The following is a 26,318-nucleotide window of genomic DNA, read 5'->3' as shown; positions in this document are numbered from 1 at the left end:
TGTGAACCGTGCGTCTCCATGAGAAGAAACATTCACATCATTGAGAAATATTGGCAGGAGTTAGGAAGGGACGTTATCATCAAAATCCCATTGTAACTCCAGTTCTCCTGATTCTGCAAAATGATGGGGTCAGACACAAAAAAGTGCAAACACTGGGAAAAAAAGATCCGGATTTTGTTAAGAAATACCTTTAATGGATAGCAACAGTATTTCCATACAATAAAAGTTCACATTTCAGACTTGCAGTTATCGTGTCCCCTAGATACAAGAACCCTAGCACTTTGCAGAAATTAAAATGCTCTCGTGTTGGGTCTGTTTTGCTGCTTTAATAGTTATTGGTAGTGCTTTCAACATGAGTTCATTAGTAGATTCTTGGTTAATGCAGTGACGATGGTATCTATTGGAAATGTTGACTTTCCACAAAGACTAGAAATTTCTTTTAAAGAAGGATTTTATTTCATAATCATCTGACATAATTAACAGCCCAGTCCGGCAATGACTTTTAGTAAACAAATTGAGGACGATGATGTTTTCCTATGACTTGCCCATCTGTACATTCTCTATCTGTATTCTTTAACAAATATATATTTTAAAAGTTACCACTGTCTTATAGGAGTCTGGGTACTGATCAAATGTTTTTCTTGTACTAGTGGGCATGGTGGAATTTTTTCAAAATCATGAAACGTGTAAATACAACTTTCCCACCTCAAAATGAATCATATATTGTAGATCCTGTTATCTAAATAATCCCACACTTGGTCTCCCCTCCTCCTATTGCTTCACAATTAACTACACTTTTGCTCCCACTCCCCCAGCCCAGTGTTCTTATTCACCCACTTCAGAACATTCAATGCTGTCCTTAACTCCTCAAAATGTGAAGGAGAGATGCCCAGTCTCCTCCCACACAGACAAGCACTCTAACATATTTGAAATATGATCGTATCTATTATCCTTGTAAAATGTGTTTGTTATGTGGTGTTTATATGTGTTTTTAGTTTACGTTGATGTTATTCTGTAGAATTCCAAGAAAAATCTAAAGGAGGATGACTGAATTCCTCTATTGAATTCCTATTGTGTTCACTATGTTGATTTGCTTCCCTTTATCTTTTTTCTGCTTTTCTTTTTTTCTTAATTGTCTAATACCTCACCAATCCAGTTCCATATTAATAAACTTTCTACAGTCACTTTAGGTCTGACACTTTTTCACATCATAAGGTTCCTGGCCTATTTCCAGATTCTAAAGAATTCCATTTTTAGATAGATTGCTTTAATAGCTAAGTAAATTCTACTGTGTGACAGATTTCACAACCCAAGTGATATGTTATATACATCAGTCTCATTATACTAGAAATGCTTTAACATTTCTATTAAAAATGTAACAAATGTTTTATTCTTGTCTCCCAGCATTTTCATAAAAGAAGCCATAGTACACCTTTGCATCCATAACACCAAAGATGAAAATAAGTATATGAGTAGATATTTATTTTATGAAAAGCACTGATATCCTTGATTTTTTTTTTAAACTAGGTGGCTCTTAATTCATCAAATATGTATCAAGAAGGTACTAACTTTGCTTTACTAGGCAAGTAAGTGCAGCAAAGGAAGCAGTGACACAGAACCTGCCTCTGAGGAACTGAAATTTCAGTAGGGGAAATAAAAACATGTATCTGACACGAAGAGTAGAGAAAACAAAGACATAAAAAACACAGGGCTACTGAAACCCACAAAGAGAGGATCTCTTTCTCTGACACTTGCCCAGAAGAATTCCATTTAGTAAAATTTTATGTAAATAAACCTCAACCATTTAAAGGATAAAAGAGTCACCATCACTGAAACCCAGTTTGTTTACAGCAAATAAAGTGGAGGCGGAGTCAGGAGTGCAGCAAAAATCTGGGGACCATCCAGCTTAATCTATCCAAGCAGTAACCTGCCAAGTTCTGTAAATGTTTTGACTGCACTGAAGTGCTGAATCTGTGGCCAAGCCGAAGTTTCTACAACCCATGTTTTAATAATACTATGAAGTTTCTGTTACAATATAGAAGGGACATAATTTTCCCAAAGACAGCTGCCATACATGAAAAGGAATAGAAAAATGATTTTACTTCCTTCCTACCCTGAAGCCTAAAGGCAAAGTTGCTTTGCAAATGTTTTCTCCCAAGAGTTTGCAGCTGTTTCTGCCTTTCCTATTGTGCTTATGTTCAACTCTGACTGGGAATACAAGCTTCAGCCCCAGCTGTCGGGTGCAAAGTGTATTTCACAGTGGTTATTTGATTAGAAAGAATTATATTGTTTAGCTAACAATATTATACGTATGGAAGAGAAGACATTTTTGACATGTTTTTAACATTTAAACGTGTAACTTACACAGGTGCAGCTATGTCTAAATATACTAATGTGTACATACATTCAAGTCTATCTGTAGAGCTATGTCAGTGTAGATACAGATTTCAAAAACAGTTTTTATTTGTGTGATCACTCTGGGATGCTCTGAAGTAAAATAATATGATAAGCAATGTTTGAGATAGTATAAGTAAACAGTAAGAACACGCCTTCTTACGAATTTTGGAGGCAGAGCGGATGTAGAAAAGAACAAGGCTGGGGAACATGAGCACAGTGTGCAGGGCTACATGGGAGAGGGAAGCAGGATACTCATGAAGATCACAGGACTAATCACAGGGATTGCCCACATCTCCCCTTCTGAGCTCCTCATCTAATCTACATCCAAAAACAATGCTTGCTTGATTTTTTTTTTACAGCACTTATATAAGGCCTTTAATCTCTAGTTGCAAGCATCGTTATTAAAATATTTGTGCATGACTGTCAGGCCAGGGAGAGCAAGTGGATGGGGGTGGGATGGGAGTGGGGAGGCACTTTCAAGACTTGTTGCAAGTTCAGCTCCACATTCACTGGGCAGCTGCCTTGTCTCTATACAGTGGCCACTGCCTGAGCACTGTCACAGATTTCATTAGGTTCTTTGGCATTATCCTTGCTCTTCTCCCATCACCCTCTCCCCTCTCCCCAATTCCTTGATGCTGTTACCACCCATAACCCCTTTTCTCTTGTGCCTCTTAACTGGACTAGTTGGTCTTAAGCAAGAAACTTCAAGAGGTAGGGACCACCTAAAAAGACATCGTTAGCTCATGATCATTACTTATGACCATCACTTAAAGGATTATGTTAGTAATCAGTGAACTTGACAATAATTACTCACTTCTAGTAAGAAGAATCGATTCATCTATTGACCTCCTGTCTCTAAATTTCTTCAGTTCCTGTGCTGCCATCATGGCATGTCAGTGCTTTGTGCTCGAAGCCTGCAGCATACATTTCATTTGGGATTACTGCTATTTTAGACTATGTAGACACAGATCATCAACTCATCAGTGCTGTGAGCAGCCTGCAGAGACACAGCCAAACAAAGCTTGAACTTGAACATTCCTCTTCAGCGATTGCTAACTTACCCGTCTCCTTTATAAAATGCTCAGATAAAAATATCATCTGCCTTTTTTTAAGGTGTACATCATTGATTTAGTTACATCTCTAAAGAATGGTAGCTTTGCTATATTTCTTTAGAGGAAAATATACTTCATGGGTTCTGAAATTTCTTTTGGGAGAAAAAGTACCTGTTGTAAATAATAATTTCAGAGTTATGTCCATAACAAAAAATTAAGCCCAGCTCGTATATAGTCTCCTAAAATGAATTAATGCATGGTCTTGAAATATATATATCTTATAAACTCTTATAGCATAGAAACTTAAAGCACCATACATATTTGAAACCATGGGAAAGTGCTAACCTTTTGTTTGTTTTGGGTTTTTTGGTAGCAGGGAATAACTGGAATTTCTTGTTTGGGTGCTTATTTGAAAAAATGGAGAGACATTTTAAAACAGAAAATATATTTATCAGTAGTTTTTTCAAAATTCAGACAGATATACTCTATATATAGATTGGCGAATCCTACAATCATTGTATTTGGAATACTGATTTGAAAGTATTGGATTTTTTTAAATTTTTACAAATTTACTAGCTTATTTGGTTTTTAGATGCTTGAAATTTTTTACAAAGTTCTCAGTTTGGTATTGACTCATTTTGACTCACTCTGACTCATTTCAAAAAGTTGAAACACACATACACATCGGTATTATAATCATTAAAAAAATTGTTTTACTTTTTGTACATACCCTGGCCTTTATAGTGTCAGGTTGGTATAGAAGCTCTTGTGCCCACTTACCAAAAAAAGAGTGAAAGAACAGAGCAAAGTTTCATTTAATTCAACTTTTGCCACCTGGTACTTTGTTTTACTACTTCTAATTTTGAGTTGTCAGCACCAATCAGCAATTTCCACTTCTTATGTTTCATTTTTTTAATTCCAGAAAATTAGATGTTTACCTTGGTTGAAACAAAACTCTTTATATCTGATTTCTTTCTAAACAAATACCGATTTCTCTCACATACTTAAGATATACACCTATAGCTGGTGTTTTAGTCAGTTCGGGCTGTTGTAGCAAATTACCATAGACTAGGTGGCTTAAAAAAACAAACATTTATTTCTCACAGTTCTGGAGGCTGAGAATTCCAAGATCAAGGTGCCAGCACATCTGGACTCTAATGAGGGCCTGCTTCCAGGTCCACAGACTGCCATCTTCTCACTGTGTCCTCATGTGGTGGAAAGAGGGCACGAGAACTCTCTGGGGTCCCATTTATAGGGCACTTACCTCATTCATGAGAGCTTCACCCTCACGACCTAAGCAGCATCCAAAGGCCTCATCTCTTCACACCATCACACTGAGGATTAGGATTTCAACATATGAACTTGGGCGGGGGGGGCACAAATATTCAGTACATTGCAAAAGGCATCAGAAACCATACCTTGAAAATGCAAACCAAACTCTTGAAGGTTATCTAAATGTCTGAAGCATTAAAAAAAAACCATCCCTTCATCAAGGCTTACGTAGGCTTATTATTTCAGTCTATTCATATGTTTAAGCAATAGATATGCCTTTTGGACCTACTATGTGCCAGATCTGTACTAGAAACTAGAGAGAAAGCAGACTCATTTCCTGGATCTGTAAGTTCACATCCAGTTATAACCCAGTTTGTTTATTAATGGTGTCATCTCCTTCACTTACATTTTTTTTTTCCCTCTCTCAATTCACTGGGGAATGTGCTGCATCTCCCACTCTGCTTCTCCTAGTGAGAATCCATTTTTGTTTCTTCTACCCCTCCCCCACCTCCAGCCTCTCTAGATCTCTGTTTTACAAAAGTCCAGTCTGACCATGAGGTATGTTCTTCAGAGAACTGGTTGGGAGGCTGAGCAGGTGATGCCCAAGTGTCAGTCTCAGGCAGGAGGAATGGATGGAAGGCTGTGAACCTTCAGAAGTAAACTTGTCTTTTACTTAATTTAAGGAAACATTTTGCAGATAAATACAAACCAAAACCACAATGAAGTACCACTTCACACCTACTAGGATGGCTATAATCAAGAAAACAGAAAATAACAAATGTCAGTAAGGATGTGAAGAAATTGGAACACTCATACATTGCTGGTGGGAATGTAGAATTATGCATCCCATATGGAAAATGGTCTGGCGGTTCCTCAAAAGGTTAAACATAGAGTTACCGTTAAGACCCAACAATTCCACTCCTAGGTATATATCCAACAGAAGTGAAAATATATATTCTCACCAAAAGTTAGACTTGGATGTTCCTAGCAGCATTATTCACAGTAGCCAAAAAGTAGAAACAACCCAATGTCCATCAACTGATAAATGGATAAATAAAATATAGTATATTCATACAAAGGAATATTATTTGGCAATAAAAAGGAATGACGTACTGATACATACTCTAACATGGATGAACCTTGAAAACATTAAGTGAAAGAAGCCAGTTACAAAAGACCACATATTGTAGGGTTCCATTTACATGAAATGTCCAGAATAGGAAAATCTGGGGAGACAGAAAGTAGATTAGTGGTTGCCAGGAACTGGAGGGTATGACGGGCTAGGGTGGATGATGGCTAAGGGGTGTGGGGTTTCTGAGGTAATGAAAATATTCCAAAATTAGTTGTGAAGATGGTTGCACAAATCTGTGAATATGCTAAAAACCACTGAATTGTCTACTTTAAAAAAATGAGGAGAAAAACCACGTATCTCACGTTATGTGAGAAACAATATCTCATGTTAAATTGTATTCATCCTTCCTAAAGAAAATTAAATTCTATAACAGTTTAATCAAAAGTAGAACTCTGGGGCTTCCCTGGTGGCGCAGTGGTTGAGTGTCCACCTGCCAATGCAGGGGACACGGGTTGGTGCCCCGGTCTGGGAAGATCCCACATGCCACGGAGTGGCTGGGCCCGTGAGCCAGGGCCGCTGAGCCTGTGCGTCCGGAGCCTGTGCTCCGCAACGGGAGAGGCTACAACAGTGAGAGGCCCGTGTAATGCAAAAAAAAAAAATAGAACTCTGTCTGTGGGGTGAAGAGGTCTGGCCTTTATGTATTTATAGATATATTACATAGAATTACTTTGTTCAGGGTCATGAATTTAGGGCCCTAGCCACAAGGTTTTATTTTATTTTTACATATATTTCTTCCCCTGTCCTCCCCCAGGTAATTTGAGATCATAGCCACCACAGTCAAGTAAATTCAGATTCCTCCCTACTCCCTCACCCTAGTCTTGTATTTTCAAGAACATTAAAGAAAATGGTTTTGAGAACTAAACACTAAAGATTAGTTGTCAGCACAGTAGAAACTCAAAAGATAGTTGCCAGTCTTCTATTTCTTGCTCATTGTCCTAAGACTGCCAGGTGATTTATCATAAGAATTAAATTTAAATGCTGGATTCTGTTCTGTCCTTAGAAATATCTCCATGACAACCAAAAGGAACTCCTAACTTCTTGCAAACATTGCTTCGGGAGTATTTTGAGAGTTAAAGTGGTTACCCACTCATTTAGAATTCTGGCAATAAGAGAAAGTGAGGAATTAATGATAGAAACAATAGCAATAGGTATCCCTCCAGAGAAAGGGCTAATGATCAACTAAAAATGTATCTGCATCTGTGATATGACCTCTGCTTGAAACTCCAAGCAGTCGTCTCACTTTTCCACACAGCCTTCCTGTCTTCTCTGGTTCATTCCTTTTTCTATAACAAGCCAACTTATCCTAGCTCATGATCAAAAGTTGAGCTTGCCAGCTGTACTAATAACATTTCCTCTGTGCCGTCAAAAACTAGTTAGATGTGGAGTCTTTCTCCTTAGGCACACTTAACTTGTGCAGCCAAGATTACTGAAACAAGGAGTGTTTGGCAAGGCAAATATATTGTGAAATTTGTTTTAATGCTTTGACTCATAAGTGGCTCTTGGGAGCTCAGAGTTGAAGTTTTTTATTGGTATTTACTCTGGTGCTCCAAGAGTAGATCAGTTGAGTGTTTAAAAAGAGGTCAAGCAAACAGATTCTGGCATGAGATAAAGCTCCTTGGAAACCTGACTCTTGTACTTTCTAGCTGAGATTCTCTGTCATCTTTTCTTTATGGAAACCAATAGTACCTACCCTGTAGGATTATTGTGAGGAGTAAATAAAATACCCATTTAAAGGCTCAGTTACCATCATATATGGTGTTCTTCAGACAAAAAGTCTTAACTGGTAATGCACCAAATCAATCTATCCAAGTTCCAGAGGTGCAAAGAGCTTCTTTATGAAAAGAGTAATGTTAATCCTTTCTGGGAAATGAATATTTGGAAGGGCTTAAGATAGTTGATAAAGTCAAAGATGATGACCTATTAATTAAGAAGGGATTTCTTATTATAGATGGGGAAACGATATTAAAGAGAGCAAGAAGATAGGAGACAAAACAGTAGGAGGAGGTGACTGTTATGTCGCAGGTCTGAATAGAATGGAAGGTATAAGAGAGACAGAAACAAAACGCAAATACCTATAGGCAGGTTCAGAGGGATGAATGATCTCCAGTGAAGTAGAAAGCACAGAATGAGGCAGAGAACAGTCAGGTTATTAAGAGAGGCTGGTGTATTGTTTTGGTTTTTACTTGTGTGTGAGAAAATGAAAATTTTTTTCACCTTTTCAGTTTGAAGTGATTGACAACAATCAGGGGAATATGAAAAAATTGGGGGGCAGGGAGGAGTGAGGGGTAGGAAAAACAAAAGGTGGTGAGCACCAGAAGTACGTCAAGATAGAAAAATTGGTTAACTGAAATCTGGATAATTTGGGACAGAAGTTTGGTGTTCTGATAGTCTGCTTGTAACCAGCACCCAAAGGGAGGTAGGACTGGTAATTGAACTTCTTTTTACTTCCCTTACAAAAGTCACAAATAACTATTTGGCCCTAAATTTAGGAATAACAGTAGTTTCCATCCTTTCCCATTCTGACCAAATGACCTTTGATCCGTCACTTAACTTCTGTGCAAATATAGCCACCCTGCTTAATGGAGTTGTTTTGAAAGTGTTGAGTGTTTGGGATAGAACAAATGTTAGAAAAAAAATGTCATGGTGTTTAATTTTTATAGTTCTGTGTGAGCGTGGTTGGTTTCTCTATCAACAGTCCACTCTCTGGGAGCAAATTAGTGGCTTTGGGAATCTTCCCAAATTGTTTCAAGCAACTTGACTCCTTTATTATACTGAAGAAAAAATTTACTACTGGTTCCCCAAAACATTTGTATGTTGTGTGTTTGTTAGAGTACTACGCAGTTCATTCCCGTTTTATGGATAAGAAAGCTGAGGTAGAAGGAGTAGTTATTTATTATTTAATCCTAATCTCACAGCTGCCCACGTTTGTCCCATGATTTCAAACACATGGCAAATAAACGCACTTTCAGTGAAATGTAAAAGGGTATTTGGATGTCAGGCAATTTCACAAAGTCAATTCCAAGCCCAGAGCTATGCTCAGCCTCCTGTACCCTCCTGTAGATACAACCTTATGCCCTATTTAAGAATGAGAGTCCCTCTGAGTGCTCCTAAACTCTCCTGTAGTCTGAGTGTTCATCTCAGATAGTCATCTGATTTTATACCTGGACTTCATTATTACTGGGTTCTAGCAGCTGGGCAGATGGAAATTATATAACTGAGGACCATCCCAAATTAGAAATACCTAACAGCAAGAATCACACCAGTCATCAAACCTCATTTCCAAGGCATTGTTAAAACCATCAGGCCTTATTGTAACACCAGGCCAAGAAGCAGAACTTTAGTTATAATCAAAGTAAAAAAGTGTGATGGGACAATGGTCTGTAAGAAATGACAGCACACCATTTCTAAGTTAGCTGAGGGCCTATTTTGACCTCAAAAGATCTATACATATGGCTTAAGAATAGCAAAGCTGGAACCAAATCCAGGTCTCCAGACTTCCCATTCACTACCCTTTCCATTACATCAAGGGAAGCTGCTCAGTGGGGTGGGTCAGGAGACTACATTAAAAAATAATCCAGAATCCTTGTAGCATAAGGGAGGTCTTCTGTGCTTGGCTCTTCCAGTTCCCAATACAATCATGAGGATGTGTCTGCATGTGCTGGCTGATTGACTGGAAGATCTCCTTCCCTAGAAATCATTAAAAGATAATAGGCAAAACTCTGTCTTGGGGGTGCAGATGAATTGTCTTCAAGGCAGGAGATTAGAAGATGTCGTATTGATTTACAGTGAGATAAACTGTTGGGCCTATAGTTCAAACACCCATGAGCTCGTCTAATCTGGTATTACCATTATCGTCCACATTTTCCCCTGACAGTATATTTAAACTGAGCTTATTGGACTAAGGGTGCTTTCTGGTTTGTTCCTCAGGTTGTGGTTTCTCGATCAGGATCATTAACCCCACACGTGAATTTTCTCCTGGATTCCCACCCTGTGTCTCCTGAAGCAATTGTGGAGAACCCGCTAAACCAAAATGGCTATACACTCGTTGTCACTGGGAAGAAGGTAAGCCCTGTTCCCCAGGGAGGTTCCATGAATGTGGTTCCTCCTCAGTGGATATTTACAGCCAGTGTCATCTGGTCCTTTTTAACTTCTCTCTTCGTCTGGATTCGCCTCTCTTCTATCAAGTTCTTTCCTGAGTATTCCAGAGATCTTCTGAAATCAAGTTAAATTTTTACTCGGGGAAGATTGGACCTATGTTAGGTCCTCTTCATGATGTGAACTTCTCCTTTTGTCCTCTATTTCTCAATGAGAAGAACAAACACGCAGAATGAGAATTACAGCCCTAAGGGCAGAACTCTAGTGCAGGCAGATAAACCCTGAAGTGTACCTTGGAATCTGACACTGGCCAGTAATCCCTTTCCTCTGAGAGGAGGTGCATTTTGATGCCAGAATGATATGTAAACTTACTTAGAATTTCCCGGGGGTTCAAGTGTGTTTTCCAGCAGCTTAATTTATACTCTTGAGGGATAAATTGGGAGATTGGGATTGACATATACACACTACTATATATAAAATAGAAAATAAAGACCTATATAAGCATGGGAACTCTACTCAATACTCTGTAATGACCTATATGGGAAAAGAATCAAACAAAGGGTGGATATATGTGTATGTATAACTGATTCACTTTGCTGTACAGCAGAAACTAACACAACATTGTAAGTCAACTATATGCCAATAAAAATTTTTAAATAAAATAATAAAAATAAAATCATCTCAGACAGAGCAAAATGTCCCAATAAATAGGACCTCTAATATTGCATGGTAATGCTTGTGTTCACTGGACAGTAATGGTAACTTTTATCACATATGCACCAACAGTGGAAGGAAGGAAGAAATTTGTTTTTTTTATTTTAATCACGTAAGCATTATTACATGATTAGCACACATAGGTGCTATCCCTGTCAGACTCTGTAAAATTATATTTATATGTGTCTTCGATGTATTTAGTTTTTATTAACAAGCAAACAAAAAAACCCTCTGGAAGCTCTTTCCATCACTTGTCTTCACAGATCACCAAGATCCCGCTGAATGGCTTGGGCTGTGAACATTTCCAGTCCTGCAGTCAGTGCCTCTCCGCCCCTTCCTTTGTGCAGTGTGGCTGGTGCCATGATAAATGTGTGCGATTGGAGGAATGCCCTGGTGGAACATGGACTCAAGAGACCTGTCTGCCTACAATCTACAAGGTAGAAGTCTCTGTCAGCTGTCATGTGTGTTTTTTGGAAATCATAAATCCCATTGATGGAAAAATTCAAAAATTAATGTAATCATTTAACTGTGAGCCATCAGCCCAAGCACCATCTCCCTCCACGTTTTTCTTTTTCTTTTTCGCCGCAACACGTGGCACGTGGGATATTAGTTCCCTGACCACGGAGCAAACCCACGCCCCCTGCATTGGAAGCACAGAGTCTTAACCACTGGACCACCAGGGAAATCCTACCCCCCAGGTTTTTCCCTTAGAGTGGTGTTTGGGCACATGCCCCTAAGCCCTGCACTTGAAGTGCTTGCTTCACACTCTCCTTGGGCAGTTGCTCTCCCTTAGTGCTATGTGAATAAAAGAGTGGTGGCTAGAGAGCAATGCTGCTCTCCATTTCCTCACACTGGGAGCTCTTCCCTTCTGGCCTGCCCATTCTCTGATTCCTCACCAGCTGCTTTATCTACCAGGTGCCCATGCATGAGCCTTCATCACACACGGGGATCCACTCATGGCATAATCCAGAACCCTAACCTGGACCGTGCAAGCTAGAGATCCCAGCCATGCTGGAGCAGGCAAAACAGGAGGTTTCGTTCTGTCTGACACATAGATGATGGCTGTCTCATCACTGATGAGTCTAGAGGTTACCTCTCAGGGCAAGGTGGGAAGCAAGTGGATGGTGGACAAATGGGTGACTGTGTGCCTTCTCTCAAAGTTCCTGGAAGAGAAGTAAAAGCCCAGCTGATGACTACAGTAACCTCTATACTCTGTAAGCCAATTCATTATTTAATCCATTCCAAAAACATTTATTGAGTGCATACCACACAGCTGACACTCTTCTAGACAATGGGGAGATACAGTCCCAGACAAGACAGAAGTGCCTCCTGCTCTTAGAGAACTGAGCTTCTAGAAGTGGACTTCAGCCATGACGTTGTAGCCACACTCTCTAACTCTCTGTTGCCTTATTTACTTAAGCATGTGTTTGGCACTATGAAAATCTCCATGGCAATTTTTTAAAATTTTTTTCTTGATCCAGACACATTTTGCTTGAAGCTACTTCCCTGGTGAGGACCCAGTGTATATTTTCTCTGCCTGCATGTGGAACAGTTGGACTTAGTACTAAGTGGTTCCTGTGAAAGATTCAAGTTAGAGGTCTTGGTCGGTCGCTTGGTTCAAGCCCAAGTAAACAAAGTGTACGAGTCAGAACAGGAACCACCCCCAAGAGCGTGGCTGTTTTCATTTAGCTACGGTTTGGGGAAAGATTTGTACCGGGTGACTGGGTTTTAAACCAAATCATTTTATGTTAGGTGTTACACAGTTATTAAGACTTAGCTTGATCAGCTGGAGAATAAACCAGGAGATATTAAGAAAACAAATTTAAATCTATACTGTATTATTTATGCACTTTTTGTGTGTTTAATATGCTTTTAAAACCACATGCAGTTTTATACGTTTTAAAACACGTAGCCGTGGCAATTTGAGACACCAGACCTCTGAATCCAGCTATTCCATGAAAGAGATATGGGGAGTGTGTGTGTGTGTGTGTGTGTGTGTGTGTGTGTGTGTGCAACTAAATCACAATTTCATTTCAAAAACAGCCAAGCTGATGTTTTAAATAAAGAGCATGTTAAGAACTTGTACAAATGAAACATTTAATTTTGACCCATGTACCTCCTTTTATTAGTAATGAAAGCTATATTAAAATGGTTAAAAACAGTAAATATTTTAGAATTTTCTAGAACCAGAGAATCTCCCATAATATTTGAATCCCGCCCCAACCCCACACCTTCCCTAACTCCAGCACTCTAGCTGGAAATTTTTAAAAGGTTGGACTGCATCCTGCGCGATTCACTGAGGCTTGGGTGCTACAGTTAGAGAAAACGTAATGCAGCTGAGTCCATAAATCCCTTTCTGTTCATAGTTGTTAGGAAGATTTCATGCTGCACTAGAGCATGACATTTAGCATTCTTACTGCAAAAAATAAGACAGATTATTCATCTTTTTCTTATCTGTCTTAAACGCTGCAGGCACAAAACCCAGCTAATGTGTAGAGTTTCACTTTCTAATAAATGTTAAGTCAACCTGCTTTTCAAGGTACATGATGTTCAGTGGCTGAAATTCTTTGCAGTTCCACATATGAAATATTTCAGGATTGCAAGCCCATTATTTTGTTTCAAACATGTTATCTGATCTTGTACTTAGAGAGCAATGAAAAATGCTTCAGAAAAGGAAGAGCACTTTCCAATATATTCTGAATTTATTAGGATAAAACTGTCATTCTTGTAGGATTAGAGTTCAGTCCCAGTGAGACAATAAAACAGTTTATTAATTGATCAGAAGACTCAGATAAGAAGCAACAGTGATATCTAATGAGGGACCTGAGATATCTTATCTCACGCCTGCAATATACTGCCACCAATATATTTGTGACATTTACTGAAGAGACAAATTTTAATTTTCCAAAGTTTTTGGTGGTAGTGGTGTTGTTTTAACTTTCTCATGTATATCCTAATGGGTTTTGAAAATATGATCATTTAAATCATTTTCACCTGTGAAAGGACAGTAGCTGCTTTTGTGGCTAGCTCTACCATATCCAGACACAGCCTCTGTGGCTTTATGCCGGACACTCATTTCCTTCTCACAGAGTTTCTCTACCCTCAGGATAACTCAAAGTTTGCCAGCGCATTGTTGGTTCTGTCCAAGGGTGTGTAGTCCAAGACTGCATCCTTCCTTTTCCCCTGGAAGAGTGAACGTTACCCCATAAGCTAAGGCAGAAGAGCTCAGATGCCCCCCTCTAATATTTCAGCCAGGAGAGGAAAGCTGAGTAGAGCTGGCTTTTCAAATCCTGATGATCTAGCAGAGGTTTTATAGTATCTCTTTCTGTTGCCAGCACACCAACCAAACAACTCTCCGTGTCTTTCTGAAATCATCACCCAATCGCTTTGCCTTATATATAGAAAGTGATGATGAATGTGGAGTGACAGACTTCAATTTTTACATAGAAAGGGGGGAATCCAGACAGGGGGATCAGGCCAACATCAGCCTTGGGCTCTTTTCAGTGGGCAAGACTCCTCATTAAAAGAGGAAACAGCAGCTGTGTGACTGCCTCAGGCTGAAGAGAGTCCTGGAGGGTTAGATGTCTTTTTTTCCTCCTCCTGGATTTCTAACATAATAATAAACAGATATTTTTTTTCTAGCAGTTCTCATTTGGCTAGACAGGGGCGAAGTAAGTTTTCATGAAAGGCACAACTGTGTAATGGATTTCATGGGTAAAATAGCTATTGTAAGGGCATTAAGCTAAGACTTTTGAAGGGGTTTGGCAACAAGGGTGTGACTTTGGTTTGTGGTCATTTACTTGGGAGGGAAGGGAATGTTTGCAAATTTGTATTTTGCTAAAAGCTCTTCTAAATTGTAAAAGAATCACTTTTACACTTTCACTAACTTGTCTTTAGCAGATACCTTTACTGGCTTTTGAGTTGCCTCTGTAGCGGTGCTGTGTTTTCCCACCATTGTACTTTACAGCACAATTTACAATATGTCCCCCCAAAAGAGCATTTCCTTTCTCAATTGTCACAAAGCTGCTGCTGAGGAGAAGCTTATTTTTAACATAGAAACTTGTTTTGTTTTAATAGTTTTAGCCTAAGAATAGTTGTTGTATAGACTTCATAAGAGCCTAATGCTATCTTATATCACAGTTGCCAAATTTTCATTAATGAATTCAAGTTTTACTTTTTTTTTTTTGGGCTGTGTTGGGTCTTCGTTGCTGTGTGCGGGCTTTCTGTAGTTGCCGCGAGCAGGGCTACTCTTTGTTGGGGTGCGCGGACTTCTCACTGCAGTGGCTTCTCTTGTTGCGGAGCACGGGCTCTAGGCGCGTGGGCTTCAGTAATTGTGGCGCATGGGCTCAGTAGTTGTGGCTCACGGGCTCTAGAGCGCAGGCTCAGCAGTTGTGCAGCACGGGCTTAGTTGCTCTGCGGCATGTGGGATCTTCCCGGACCAGGGCTCGAACCCGTGTCCCCTGCATTGGCAGGCGGATTCTTTAACCACTGCGCCACCAAGGAGGCCCAGGTTTTACTTTTAATACACCAAAGATGAGCCTGCAATAATAAAAGGAAGCTATTACTTATTTAATACTGAGCCTGAGGAAAAAAAGTCAGTCCTAGAAATGAGATGTACGGTGATGCCAAGGGAGATAATTAGAAACATTGCTACAATACAGATCTCATGTGGGGCTCTCCAATTCTGTTTTTATGTACTTCTAATAGAAATAATATATTGAATATATTAAATATTACATCATTTAGTTTGTCAACTAACCAGCTGGTATATATCAAATAGTGACCATATTTAAAGAAAAAATAAAAGTGACAGATTAGTAATAAATGTGAATTAAGTATAAAGGAATGGGTTCACTTATTCATTTGTTGATACCTGGCCTGCAGTAGATGATTTATAGTGAGTGAATGAATGAATGGCAGATATGTATTGAATATCATATATGTGGTTGATATTACGATAGCTGATAAATGCAGCTATGAAAACACTGGGTGCAGAAAGAGGTATTTTTACTGTGTGACTTTCTCCTCTGGGTGGGGAATACCATAGCAACATGAATGTAGCACACACCCACCTGGCATACAGACCAAGGCATATATTAGGGCTTGGCTTCTAGGGCCTGTAAAGGAGTTTTGATCAGAGTTCAATCTGAAGGCCCATGAAGGGGTTATAAGCATGTAAAAGTCTAGGCCCAAAGTGTGTCTATGCCCAAGAGGGCCCTTCATCCCCACCCAGGCTGAATCTGCTCTCCTTCCCATCTCTGGATCTCCTGAAAACAGCTTGCTTCATCAGCCTGTCAGATAGTTTTAATGTTTGTTCCAGATTCTCTGAAATTTGTGACCCTTTTTCCTATAGTGAAAATTCTTTTTTTTTTAGATAATGGGAGAAGGGAAGGATTTCAAACTCTTTGAGTATACATATTTTGTTTGTTTGTTTCTTTGTTTTCCACACCTATGAAAGATAATAATATACTGGGTTTTTTTAAGTTCTATATTGTCCTCATAGGTTTTCCCAACTAGTGCCCCCCTTGAAGGAGGGACAACGCTGACCATATGTGGCTGGGACTTTGGATTCAAGAGGAATAATAAATTTGACTTGAAGAAAACCAAAGTTCTCCTTGGAAATGAGAGCTGCACCTTGACCTTAAGTGAGAGCACGATAAACATGTAAGGACATGAAATCGCTTAGCCAGGGTGTGCTTGGAAAACGGGTTTTGTCTTTGAATGAATCTTGTAAAACTCTCCCCAAATGTCTATCTCTTGAGTTAAAAAGGGTCTTGGCCCATCACTCCCCTTGAGGATTTGTTTTGTTTTTAAAACTGTTTACTCACCAGGATTACGGAAGAAGAAAGGTGACATTACTCAGGTGAAGAAAAGAAGAATCTAGCATCTGGGAGTTTTTCAAGTATTTTTGTAACAACTCTTGAGAAATTGAGTAGATTTGAAAGAATAGCACTGTTTGGGGTCATTCCATCTTTAAAGTCTTCAAATAAAGAGAGTCTCAAACAGCTTTTTCTATAAAAATCAGAAACCACTCAATATGGACCCTCTCTTCTAAATTCACTTTCTAAACCTCAGAAATGTAATGAAGCAGCTGAATCACACTTTTGAGACTTTTGTTTATGATAAGTTTAAATTTATATTTACCTGATATTTATTGGCACTGTAATGGAGGGAGTGTATCTCATATAACAATTCCCAAATCTTGGGAAATAGCAATGTTATCCCTATTTTACAAAGATGTTCAGAAAGGTGGAGTGTAGATTAGCAGAGGTAATCCAGAGGGTAAGAGCTGAACAGGCCTTCAAACTCAGCTCTCATGATTCAAGACCTGTTCCTGTTCTACTGTATTCTACATGTAACTGCTATAAGATCTGAATCCCATAATGAACAGAGAACCCAGAAATTTTTAGTTATGTAGTAACAACAACCAAACATTTAAAGTTTTATAGTTGAACCTATTCTTTCAAGTGGTTATTTTATACCTAGTAGAATTCCTTTCAGGGTTATACAAAGATCTAAATCTACTCATTTTACAGAGGCCAAAACATCAAATAATGTCACACTTGTTTAGCTTAATGGCAAAACAAATTCATTCTAGAAATCCCCCTTGTAAGTTCTTGCTCATTGCATTGTAAATTAGAGCCTGTAAAAGTGAAACATAATTCATCCTCTTTTGTTTGCAGGGCAGAAATAGAGACACAGATGTAGAGAACAAATGTATGGACACCAAGCGGGGGAAAGTGGCAGGGGAGGTGGTGGTGGTGGGATGAATTGGGAGATTGGGATTGACATGTATACACTAATATGTATAAAATGGATAACTAATAAGAACCTGCTATATAAAAAAATAAATTTTTTTAAAAAAGTTATTTAATAAAACAAATTATATTTATACTTTTTAGGATTATAATAAGATTACTAATTCAAAAATAATTCTGTGGAAAGCCTATCACAATTTCATCATTTTTTAAGTAACTTAAATAAACACGTGTAACCCAGAAATGTATCTTTTTTTTTTTTTTTTTTTTTTGCGGTACGCGGGCCTCTCACTGTTGTGTCCTCTCCCGTTGCGGAGCACAGGCCCCAGACACGCAGGCTCAGCAGCCACGGCCTACGGGCCCAGCCGCTCCGCAGCATGTGGGATCTTCCCAGACCGGGGCACGAACCCGTGTCCCCTGCATCGGCAGGCGGACTCTCAACCACTGTACCACCAGGGAAGCCCGAAATGTATCTTTTGACATAATTTAAAGAAGAGATTCTGCTTAGTTGTAATCAGCCCATTGTTTCATATGCTGTTGAAGCACCATCTCTCCATCTTAAGTATGCCAAACATTATGCCTATAATTGTATATTATTATATTATAATGAACTTTTCAATTGGTGAGGTCTGCATTGATGAGGTTTAACATTTCCTGTTTTGTCTGTATGAATAATACGAGACAGTCAGTATAAAGTTTAGCATAATAGTACAGAAACAGAATTATGCAATTTTCAATTCTAATGCTTACCTGTAAACTCTGCTTGCTATTTAGAGTAGTCAGCTCACTGTTTAGAGATAATGGCCCATAATATAAAACAGCCAACCCAGAAAATGCCTTTGGATTTATAACATATAAAACTTTGTTTTTTCAGGTTGAAATGCACAGTTGGTCCTGCAATGAATGAACATTTCAATATGTCCATAGTTATTTCAAACAGTCGAGGGACCGTACATTATAGTACATTTTCCTATGTGGTAAGTCTAGGCATTAATTTTCTCATGAACTAGGATATTTAATTATTACTTAATCTACTTAGAGTTATAAAATTAACAAGTTATTTTGTTTTGTTTCTATCTCTCATTCAGGATCCTATAATAACAAGTATTTCTCCAAGTTATGGTCCTAAAACTGGTGGCACTTTACTTACATTAACTGGAAAGCACCTAAACAGTGGAAATTCTAGACACATTTCAATTGGTGGAAAAACATGTACTTTAAAAAGGTGTTGTAGTTTATTTTTTGTTGCATCAGTCAAGACGGATTAATATGTATACCTAACAAATCAAGAAAAGATTGTTGTTCTTTTGTGACGAAAAATCAAGATGTTTATTATTTACTCTCCACCTTACAAAACTTTCTCCTTCCCAAATCCATCTACTCCTTTTTGCTGATTTTTCTACCCTTCCCTTATGGTTTATTAATTCCACTTTTAAGTTTTGTCTTCCCATCCACCTTCTTTATTGTTATGCTTAGTATCCCACCTATGCTATAAGCTGTGAGATTCTGGTAATTGACAATAAATTAAGATAAACATTTCCATCAAGATTTACAGTTAGGTCAGATCACTTTGGGGAGGTGAGAAGCATGAGGGAGATTGGATTAGGAAGTTATGTTTCTGCTTCTTAGATTTGGGAGAGCTCAGTTTAATCAAGTGCCAAAAGGATACTTTAAAATTGCTTAAAATCCCAAATATTTCTAAGTCAAGGATGACCTAAGTTTGGGATCCAGTCAATTGTAAATTGACTACAATTTCTAGATTAGAAAGAGTTTTTTTCTAGACCACATCAGAAAATTCCCACTTAGGAGCCACTGACTGATACCCTTTTGATTTATGTATATAATTCTAATATATGTGTGTCTCTAATAGCAAAGGTCCATTTTCTTAATTTTTTTGTTCAGTGTTTCAGATAGTATTCTCGAATGTTATACCCCAGCCCAAAGCACTCCAACTGAGTTTCCTATTAAATTGAAAATTGACTTAGCCAACCGAGAGATGAACAGCTTCATTTACCGGGAAGACCCCATTGTCTATGAAATACATCCCACCAAATCTTTTGTTAGGTAAGTAAAAGCTTCTGATGGGTATAAGAAAATAATGAACATGAGGATGACTGGCTGTCGAATAGTCAAAAGGAAGACAGTTTTATCTCTGGATTTGATACTGCTGCATTTTTTTTGAAGGCTACCTTTCCAATTCGGGAGTGAAAACTACATTCAGGCTCTGAGTACAATTTGACCTTATCAGTGCTAGTTCATGCCATTTTATCCTATTCTAAATAGATTTCATTAAAACAGTTTAACTGGACATCATAGTTTTGATATTTATGCACTTATATTATGTACATTTTAATTCTATACTAACCTTAGTGCCTAAAAGTGGAATCACCTTTTTCTCTTCATTCTTCAGTGTATTTTTGCCCTGCCTACTGTACCCTGCCTGCTTTTCCCTATACCAGACTCCCTCTGAATCAATATCTCATTGGACCCAATTCAGTCTGCCTTGATTCTGTTAATTCTATCAGTCTAGCAACAACAGTTAAGTTCATTTTTCCTTTGTATTTTTTTTAGACAGGAAAAAATATTTCTTTTGCATATTTTGTGAATAAAAAGACAAATGCATTTCTTCAGCTTATGAAATACGAATTTTTAAAACATTTTCAAGTTAAATAAGTTATTGCCAAAGAAAAACTACCACTGAACTTTCATTTGACTTTGGCTGTGGCTATATCTTGCAGTCACTACGTGTGATTTAATTTAATTTCTCTCTTAAAATACTTGATAGAGAAAGAACCTCTCAATATTGCTATTTTTCTATTTTATTTTGCCAGTGGTGGGAGCACAATAACAGGTGTTGGAAAAAACCTGAATTCAGTTAGTATCCTGAGGATGGTAATAAATGTGCACGAAGCAGGAAGGAACTTTACAGTGGTAAGTCCTCTGAGTGATAGTTGTGCTTAGAGCTCAGCATCTCTGCTTCTGCCACCAGCTTTCAGGGTAGCAGAGACATTTCAGTTTTGCCTTTAATGTTTGCTAGTTATCTTCCTTGCAGCATGGGTCAAATAGTATTTTTTATACAACAACTAAAATTATCTAGTCTCAGGCTAACATTATAAAACACACACATACACACACACACACACACACACACACACATAATATTTAGACACAAATAATGATTATCAACTTGAGGCAGTGTTTTTTAAAGACAGTCAGTACAAGGGCAAACCACGTCATTCCCTGTCTTAGTCAGTTCAGGCTGCTATAACAAAAATACCATAGACTGGGTGGCTTACACAACAAACATTTATTTCTCACAGTTCTGAAGGCTGGTAAGTCCAAGACCAGGGTGCCAGCAGATCTGGCTGTCTGGGGAGGGCCTGCTTCCTGGTTTGCAGATGATTATCTTCTCATTGTATCCCCACATGGAGGTGAAAGAAAGAGGCAGCAAGATCTCTTGTGTCTCTTCTTATGAGGGCACTAACTCCATCATGAGAACTTCACTCTCATGACCTACTTACCTCCCAAAGGCCCCATCTCCAAATACAGTCACACTGGGGATTAGGCTTCCAACATATGAATTTGGGGAGGATGCAATCATTCAGGCCATTGCATTTCCCTATCCCCCCTTTTTTAATATCCCATAGAACATCAACCCTTTTGCTCTAATAAAACCCTTGGGTAAAGCCTCTAATCTTGCCACAGCATCCTTGTCTTCCTAAGTGGTACAGTGTTTTCTTACACATCCCTGCTTCTTACCATTCCTCTTGTGCCTTGGTTAGCATGTTATCAAATAATGAGAAAGACCGTTAGAATATTTATGTCCTAGATTGTGTATGTTGTTTGGTATTTCTCCACCTTTTTTCTTTTATTTGCAAGGTCAATCAGAATTTAACTGAATTCCTCCTTAAAAGTGATTGACCTATTTTGTGCTCTAACAATTTTGGGACATCACATTAAAATGGTAGTTTTACTTCAGACCTTAGGAAGGTTGGAGTTATTTACAAAGATTTCATATTTTTGTTGTTTTTCTTTGATATAAAATATCCATAATCTAGTTGGACTTGTACACGCAACTTAGAATGAAAGTTCTAAGTGCCCCCTCTCAAGCAGGGGCTTAACTGGGGAGGCAATAGATTGAATTACAGCACTTCCTTTTAGATTCCCATCCAATATTTTGTGAAGGCTAAGACCACAGTGTGCTTTAATTACAAAAACCAATTTGGGGCTAAAAATGTCAAGCCAAATCACCAAACAATAAGGTCATCTCAAATGAGATTTTTCTTGACCTTCTCAATCAGCCACATTGCATCACCTCTAAAGAGTATTATTAGATTTTTATAATATTTCTGAGAGATTGTACTCCAGGGAGTCACCGTATGAAGTAGAGAGCTTTGAAACCAATCCCTGCACATGGCCACAAACAAAGTTAGAATACCGCCGCTATTAATTTAAAGGACATCGGTTCTCCACAGCCAGGCATAGCAATTTTTCATTAACCTATAAAAATAACAGTAACCCTCTTTGGTGTTGGCATGTGACTTTTTAAAGTAGAAATCTGAGAACTTATTAGTTTATCTAATTCACACCGAGCCTGCGTTACTGAAATAATGGCTAAGTTTTCTTCCTTCTTCCTCACCAGCATTATGATGGCATATGGCATCATTCATTCATTTGTAATCAAATAGTTATTAAAACCTCCTAGATGTGCCAAGGAAGATTCAAACAATGGTAGAAGATTTAAATCTTATCTGTTTACATATCTGGAAATGTAAACTTCTCTTATTTTAGCCACAAACATATTAGTACAATAGAACAATGCATTCAAATTGGACAGGAATGAAAAATTCAGTGGGTCTGTTTGACTATTGTTTGTGAAAAACCTCTTAAAGAGACGTGTGTTCCTTCCATGTTCCCTGCTTCTTATAGAATTTGAAGCTGACCATGATGAATTGAACCCATTCATTATTTAACAGAGAAAAACTCTTACTCAGGTTTGACTTAGATATACCAATCCAGCCACAATAATTTTTAAGCCTAACGAACTCAAATATTTTAAAATAAAAATACTAATCACCTTCTTAACAAAATGCATATTAATTTGTTAATATGCATTATGTCCCAGAAGCCAGCAGTTTATTGTATAGTTTTCAAATTTCTTGTTACGTAGAGAATTACCGTAATAGCAGTAAAATTGTTCATTTCCTTTCTTTCAAGATGATAGAATAGCTTTTAGCATTATAATATGGATTTGATACAAAACTAAGTAATATTTTATTCATATTATATCTATTTATCAGTTTTCTTTATCTGCTTATAGCACACATTTTTTAATGTAGGATAATTTTTTAAATTATTTTTAAAAGAAAATATCAAATATCCAATTTTGTTTGTGCTTTTTATGTATATCCTGAGTCCTTTTTCTATTGTGGGCATAAGTAATTGTTTTATCTCCAACTCTACTTGTCAAAGAAAAGGAAATATGAGGGATGTTGTTGCTTGTTTGTCTTTTCCTTGGGGGAAAAAATGCAAACATTTAACCTTAAATGTGCCACTTTGTGTTGGTGGTTTAGTCTAAGCACAATCAAGAGGAAACCACATTTTCCAAACTTCTATAAATCAGAATTACAAAGAGGAAGATTTGAAATGAGAGATAAAAGGGCATGAAATAATAATAACAGAGCCTTTGTAAAATAGCATAGGAAAAGATTTATCAGTAGAGAATACAAAGTGAGCCAGAAGCCATCCAGTGTGGGAGTTATGTGAATTTTAGGGTCAGTGGCCTAGGATTTATGTTCCCTGCTTTGCCACTCAGAGCTGTGTGACCTGGTCTGATGACATCAGCTTGCAAAGCTCAGTTTCTTCATCTGTAATTATGTGTGTAATCGTAGCACCTACCTCATAGGATTATTGTGAGAATCAAATGAGACCAACCTTGTACTAAAGTGTTTTGCACAGGACCTGGCACTCAGTAATTGATAGCTTAAAACACACTAATAAGGTGACCTGTATACACTACCAAATGTAAAATAGATAGCTCGTGGGAAGCTGCTGCATAGCACAGAGAGATCAGCTCGATGCTTTGTGATCACCTAGAGGGATGGGATAGGGAGGGTAGGAGGGAGGCTCAAAAGGGAGGGGATATGGGGATATATGTATACATATAGCTGATTCACTTTGTTATAAAGCAGAAACTAACTCACCATTGTAGAGCAATTATACTCCAATAAAGATGTTAAAAAAAAAAAAAAAAGACCGTGTTGTTTAGAGAATCACATCTGTCATGTTTCCAGAAATGTGTTCTTCAACATTAGGAAGTTAAATGTAGATTTTTTTCAAAATTGTACATTTTCAATTGATTGTCTGAAACAGTGAAATGTGAAAGTTGCTATTGATGTTGTCAAGCTATGTTCTGTTTACAGTGGATAATTGTGTTTTACTATAGGCATGTCAGCATCGCTCTAATTCGGAGATAATCTGCTGTACAACTCCTTCACTACAACAGCTGAACCTACAACTCCCCCTGAAAACCAAAGCCTTTTTCATGTTAGATGGGATCCATTCCAAATACTTTGATCTCATTTATGTACATAATCCTGTGTTTAAGCCTTTTGAAAAGCCAGTGATGATCTCAATAGGCAGTAAAAATGTACTGGAAATTAAGGTAAGAAATGCTTAAAATCATCTCTCAAATCATCAACTTGCACCTAATTGACTTCATAGCTATGTGAATAAAATTGTACTTGGTCATTATCTTCTACTACATCGGCAAATATCTAAGCTCTGAGAAACAAATCTTTTTGACATAAGACTAAAAGGTATGTATAATCACGAACTGCTTTTTAATGAAGCATTTAAAAACTCTTTCTTGTGTATATATTAAAAAGTAGTAAATGTGAGACACAAATCCATTAAAGTTGCCTATGATGTATTATTCTGCCAACGTTATATATTTCCCTGGACACCTAAATGTGCTCATTATAAGATAAAAGGTAAGAGTCATGAAAGTAAACGCATCAATTGTAGTTCTGTACTTCCTTCTAATTTGGAATTTTGTATCTGGGTGTGGTTATCTCTAAGCTGATTTATAAATGGAGCTGGATTTCCTCTACCTCAGAAATATATTAGCTTCTAAATATAATTTGATTGGACAATAGCAAATCATGTTTTCTAACCCAGCCTGTTGCAAACAAAGAATACTAAAACCCAGAGAGGTTAAGTGGTTTGACAAGTGATCAAATCGTGGCAAAACGAAGACTAGAATACAACTCTTTTATGTTGCTTCAGTCACTTTTACTTCAAATAGTAATAAAAGAGGCAAAATGATCAAAACTTTAATTATCTGTAGCCCCAGTCTCTAGAAACAACAAAATATTTATGCTTCAACATGATGTTTTAGGCATGCAGGATTTTCCCCCTGAAAGATAGCCTGAATGCAAATATGAACAAACACAAAGTAATACGATAGTCCTTGTTTAGATGTAATATAAATTCCCAAAGACCATCTCCATCTAAGTAAGAATATGTTTCTACTAAAATTTTTCTGCTTTTTCAACAAGATTTTATCTACAGCCAAACCCATGCACACGTTCGTACTCATACAAGTTTACTAACCTCGCAACTGTGTTTTGTACAATAATTAAGCAAGCCCAGCGTGAAATTAAATGGAAGCCTGCTTCAACGAACAGCATGTTTACCATAGCAGAGTTCTTTCATCTGCTTCTTTAATTAGTTTTAGAAAGGGAGAAAGAGCTTTTATCACTTCTTTTTTTTTTCCAATAAAATTAATCTAGTGTGACCTTTTGCTTTCAACAATTACTGTGTTTGCCATTTGAAAGATTCCATTTGATTTTTCTTGATGAAAACAAAGGTTTATTTGCAAATATTTTTACACCCAGATAAACTCTATTTTTCTGTTCCTGTATCTATGATGGAAGGATTAGAGAAGAATGGTTCTTTATCTACCCTTTCAAGCAGTCTTATATGGAGGAGAAAACTCCTTTTTCTGTAAATTACATACCCATTATTCAATGTCCTACAAAATTGTTGGACCAAGAAAAGTATGATTTGACATAATCCTCAGCCTTTCAATGCTGTTCCCAACCTGGCCCAAGAGGCCTCTGGAAACAGACACAAGAGACTTTCTTTTCTTGCCTATATACAGAATGATTCTTTTCTCTAACAAGGGTCTAGCACCTGTCATGTCACAGAGTGGCAATCTGGGGAAAAAAGGAACAGTTTTGGGGGACTATTTTGGTGTCATGATTCAGTCTTCTCCCATATTCCATTTTACATATGTGTAAGAGGAAATCTAGTATAAGAGAATCTTTGTGTGATAGCAATTTAACCCTTTATCAGTTTCTAAAGTTGATCACATTAAAACCTCTGCCTCTCTGAGGGCAGAAACAAAGAAACATAAAGCAAGAGAAAAGAAAAGAAAAAGCCTCTTCTGGACAAGCAGTGAACTGTTTTTTATCAAAAGAAAGGGTGTCATTTTATTTCATGTTGTGCTTGTTCAATTACCATTCAAAACATGAATGTGAAGTATGTTTGCGTTCCGTCAGTGAACACACTATGGAGAGAATTGTGTTTAGAGTGAGATTTGCTTCTTGTTGCCAGGAAGAGTTCATGCTCCTCAAGCAGCCATGCATACAAGAATTCCTTGGCTAAAAAGAGACTGTGATAGTTTCCAGCCCTAGTTGTGAGAATTGGCTTAGTCAATAGTTGGTGTAATGATTACACCATGGCCAAGAGGGTCAGCCAAGTTTGGATCAAGAGAACATAATAGAGATCGGGGATCAGTCATTCCTCAGGACGAATCAGAAACCCCATTAATGTGGGAGGTAGTTTATATCCAAGGCTTAGGCACCAGCTGTGGACAGTGGCCATCAGAAGTAG

At 37.9% G+C, this 26,318-nt stretch overlaps 1 protein-coding gene across 5 annotated transcripts in view; it reads left to right on the top strand.

The window, feature by feature from the left end:
• The window catches only part of MET (MET proto-oncogene, receptor tyrosine kinase), a 127,242-nt gene that overhangs the window by 69,394 nt on the left and 31,530 nt on the right, over positions 1 to 26,318 (top strand). For 3 of the 5 annotated variants that reach the window (XM_049715195.1, XM_004269857.3, XM_049715194.1), the window contains 8 exons: positions 9,781 to 9,915; positions 10,926 to 11,099; positions 16,166 to 16,326; positions 18,295 to 18,397; positions 18,509 to 18,645; positions 19,323 to 19,484; positions 20,252 to 20,351; positions 23,866 to 24,084. In XM_049715195.1, coding sequence (XP_049571152.1) covers positions 9,781 to 9,915; positions 10,926 to 11,099; positions 16,166 to 16,326; positions 18,295 to 18,397; positions 18,509 to 18,645; positions 19,323 to 19,484; positions 20,252 to 20,351; positions 23,866 to 24,084 — 1,191 coding nt within the window. The remainder of the gene's footprint in view (positions 1 to 9,780; positions 9,916 to 10,925; positions 11,100 to 16,165; positions 16,327 to 18,294; positions 18,398 to 18,508; positions 18,646 to 19,322; positions 19,485 to 20,251; positions 20,352 to 23,865; positions 24,085 to 26,318) is intronic. The other 2 variants (XM_033428243.2, XM_033428244.2) reach the window with 2 other exon arrangements.

The sequence above is a fragment of the Orcinus orca genome, chromosome 9 (genome assembly GCF_937001465.1).
Source record: "Orcinus orca chromosome 9, mOrcOrc1.1, whole genome shotgun sequence".
NCBI lineage: Eukaryota > Metazoa > Chordata > Mammalia > Artiodactyla > Delphinidae > Orcinus > Orcinus orca.
This window is presented reverse-complemented; position numbering and strand designations above follow the sequence as displayed.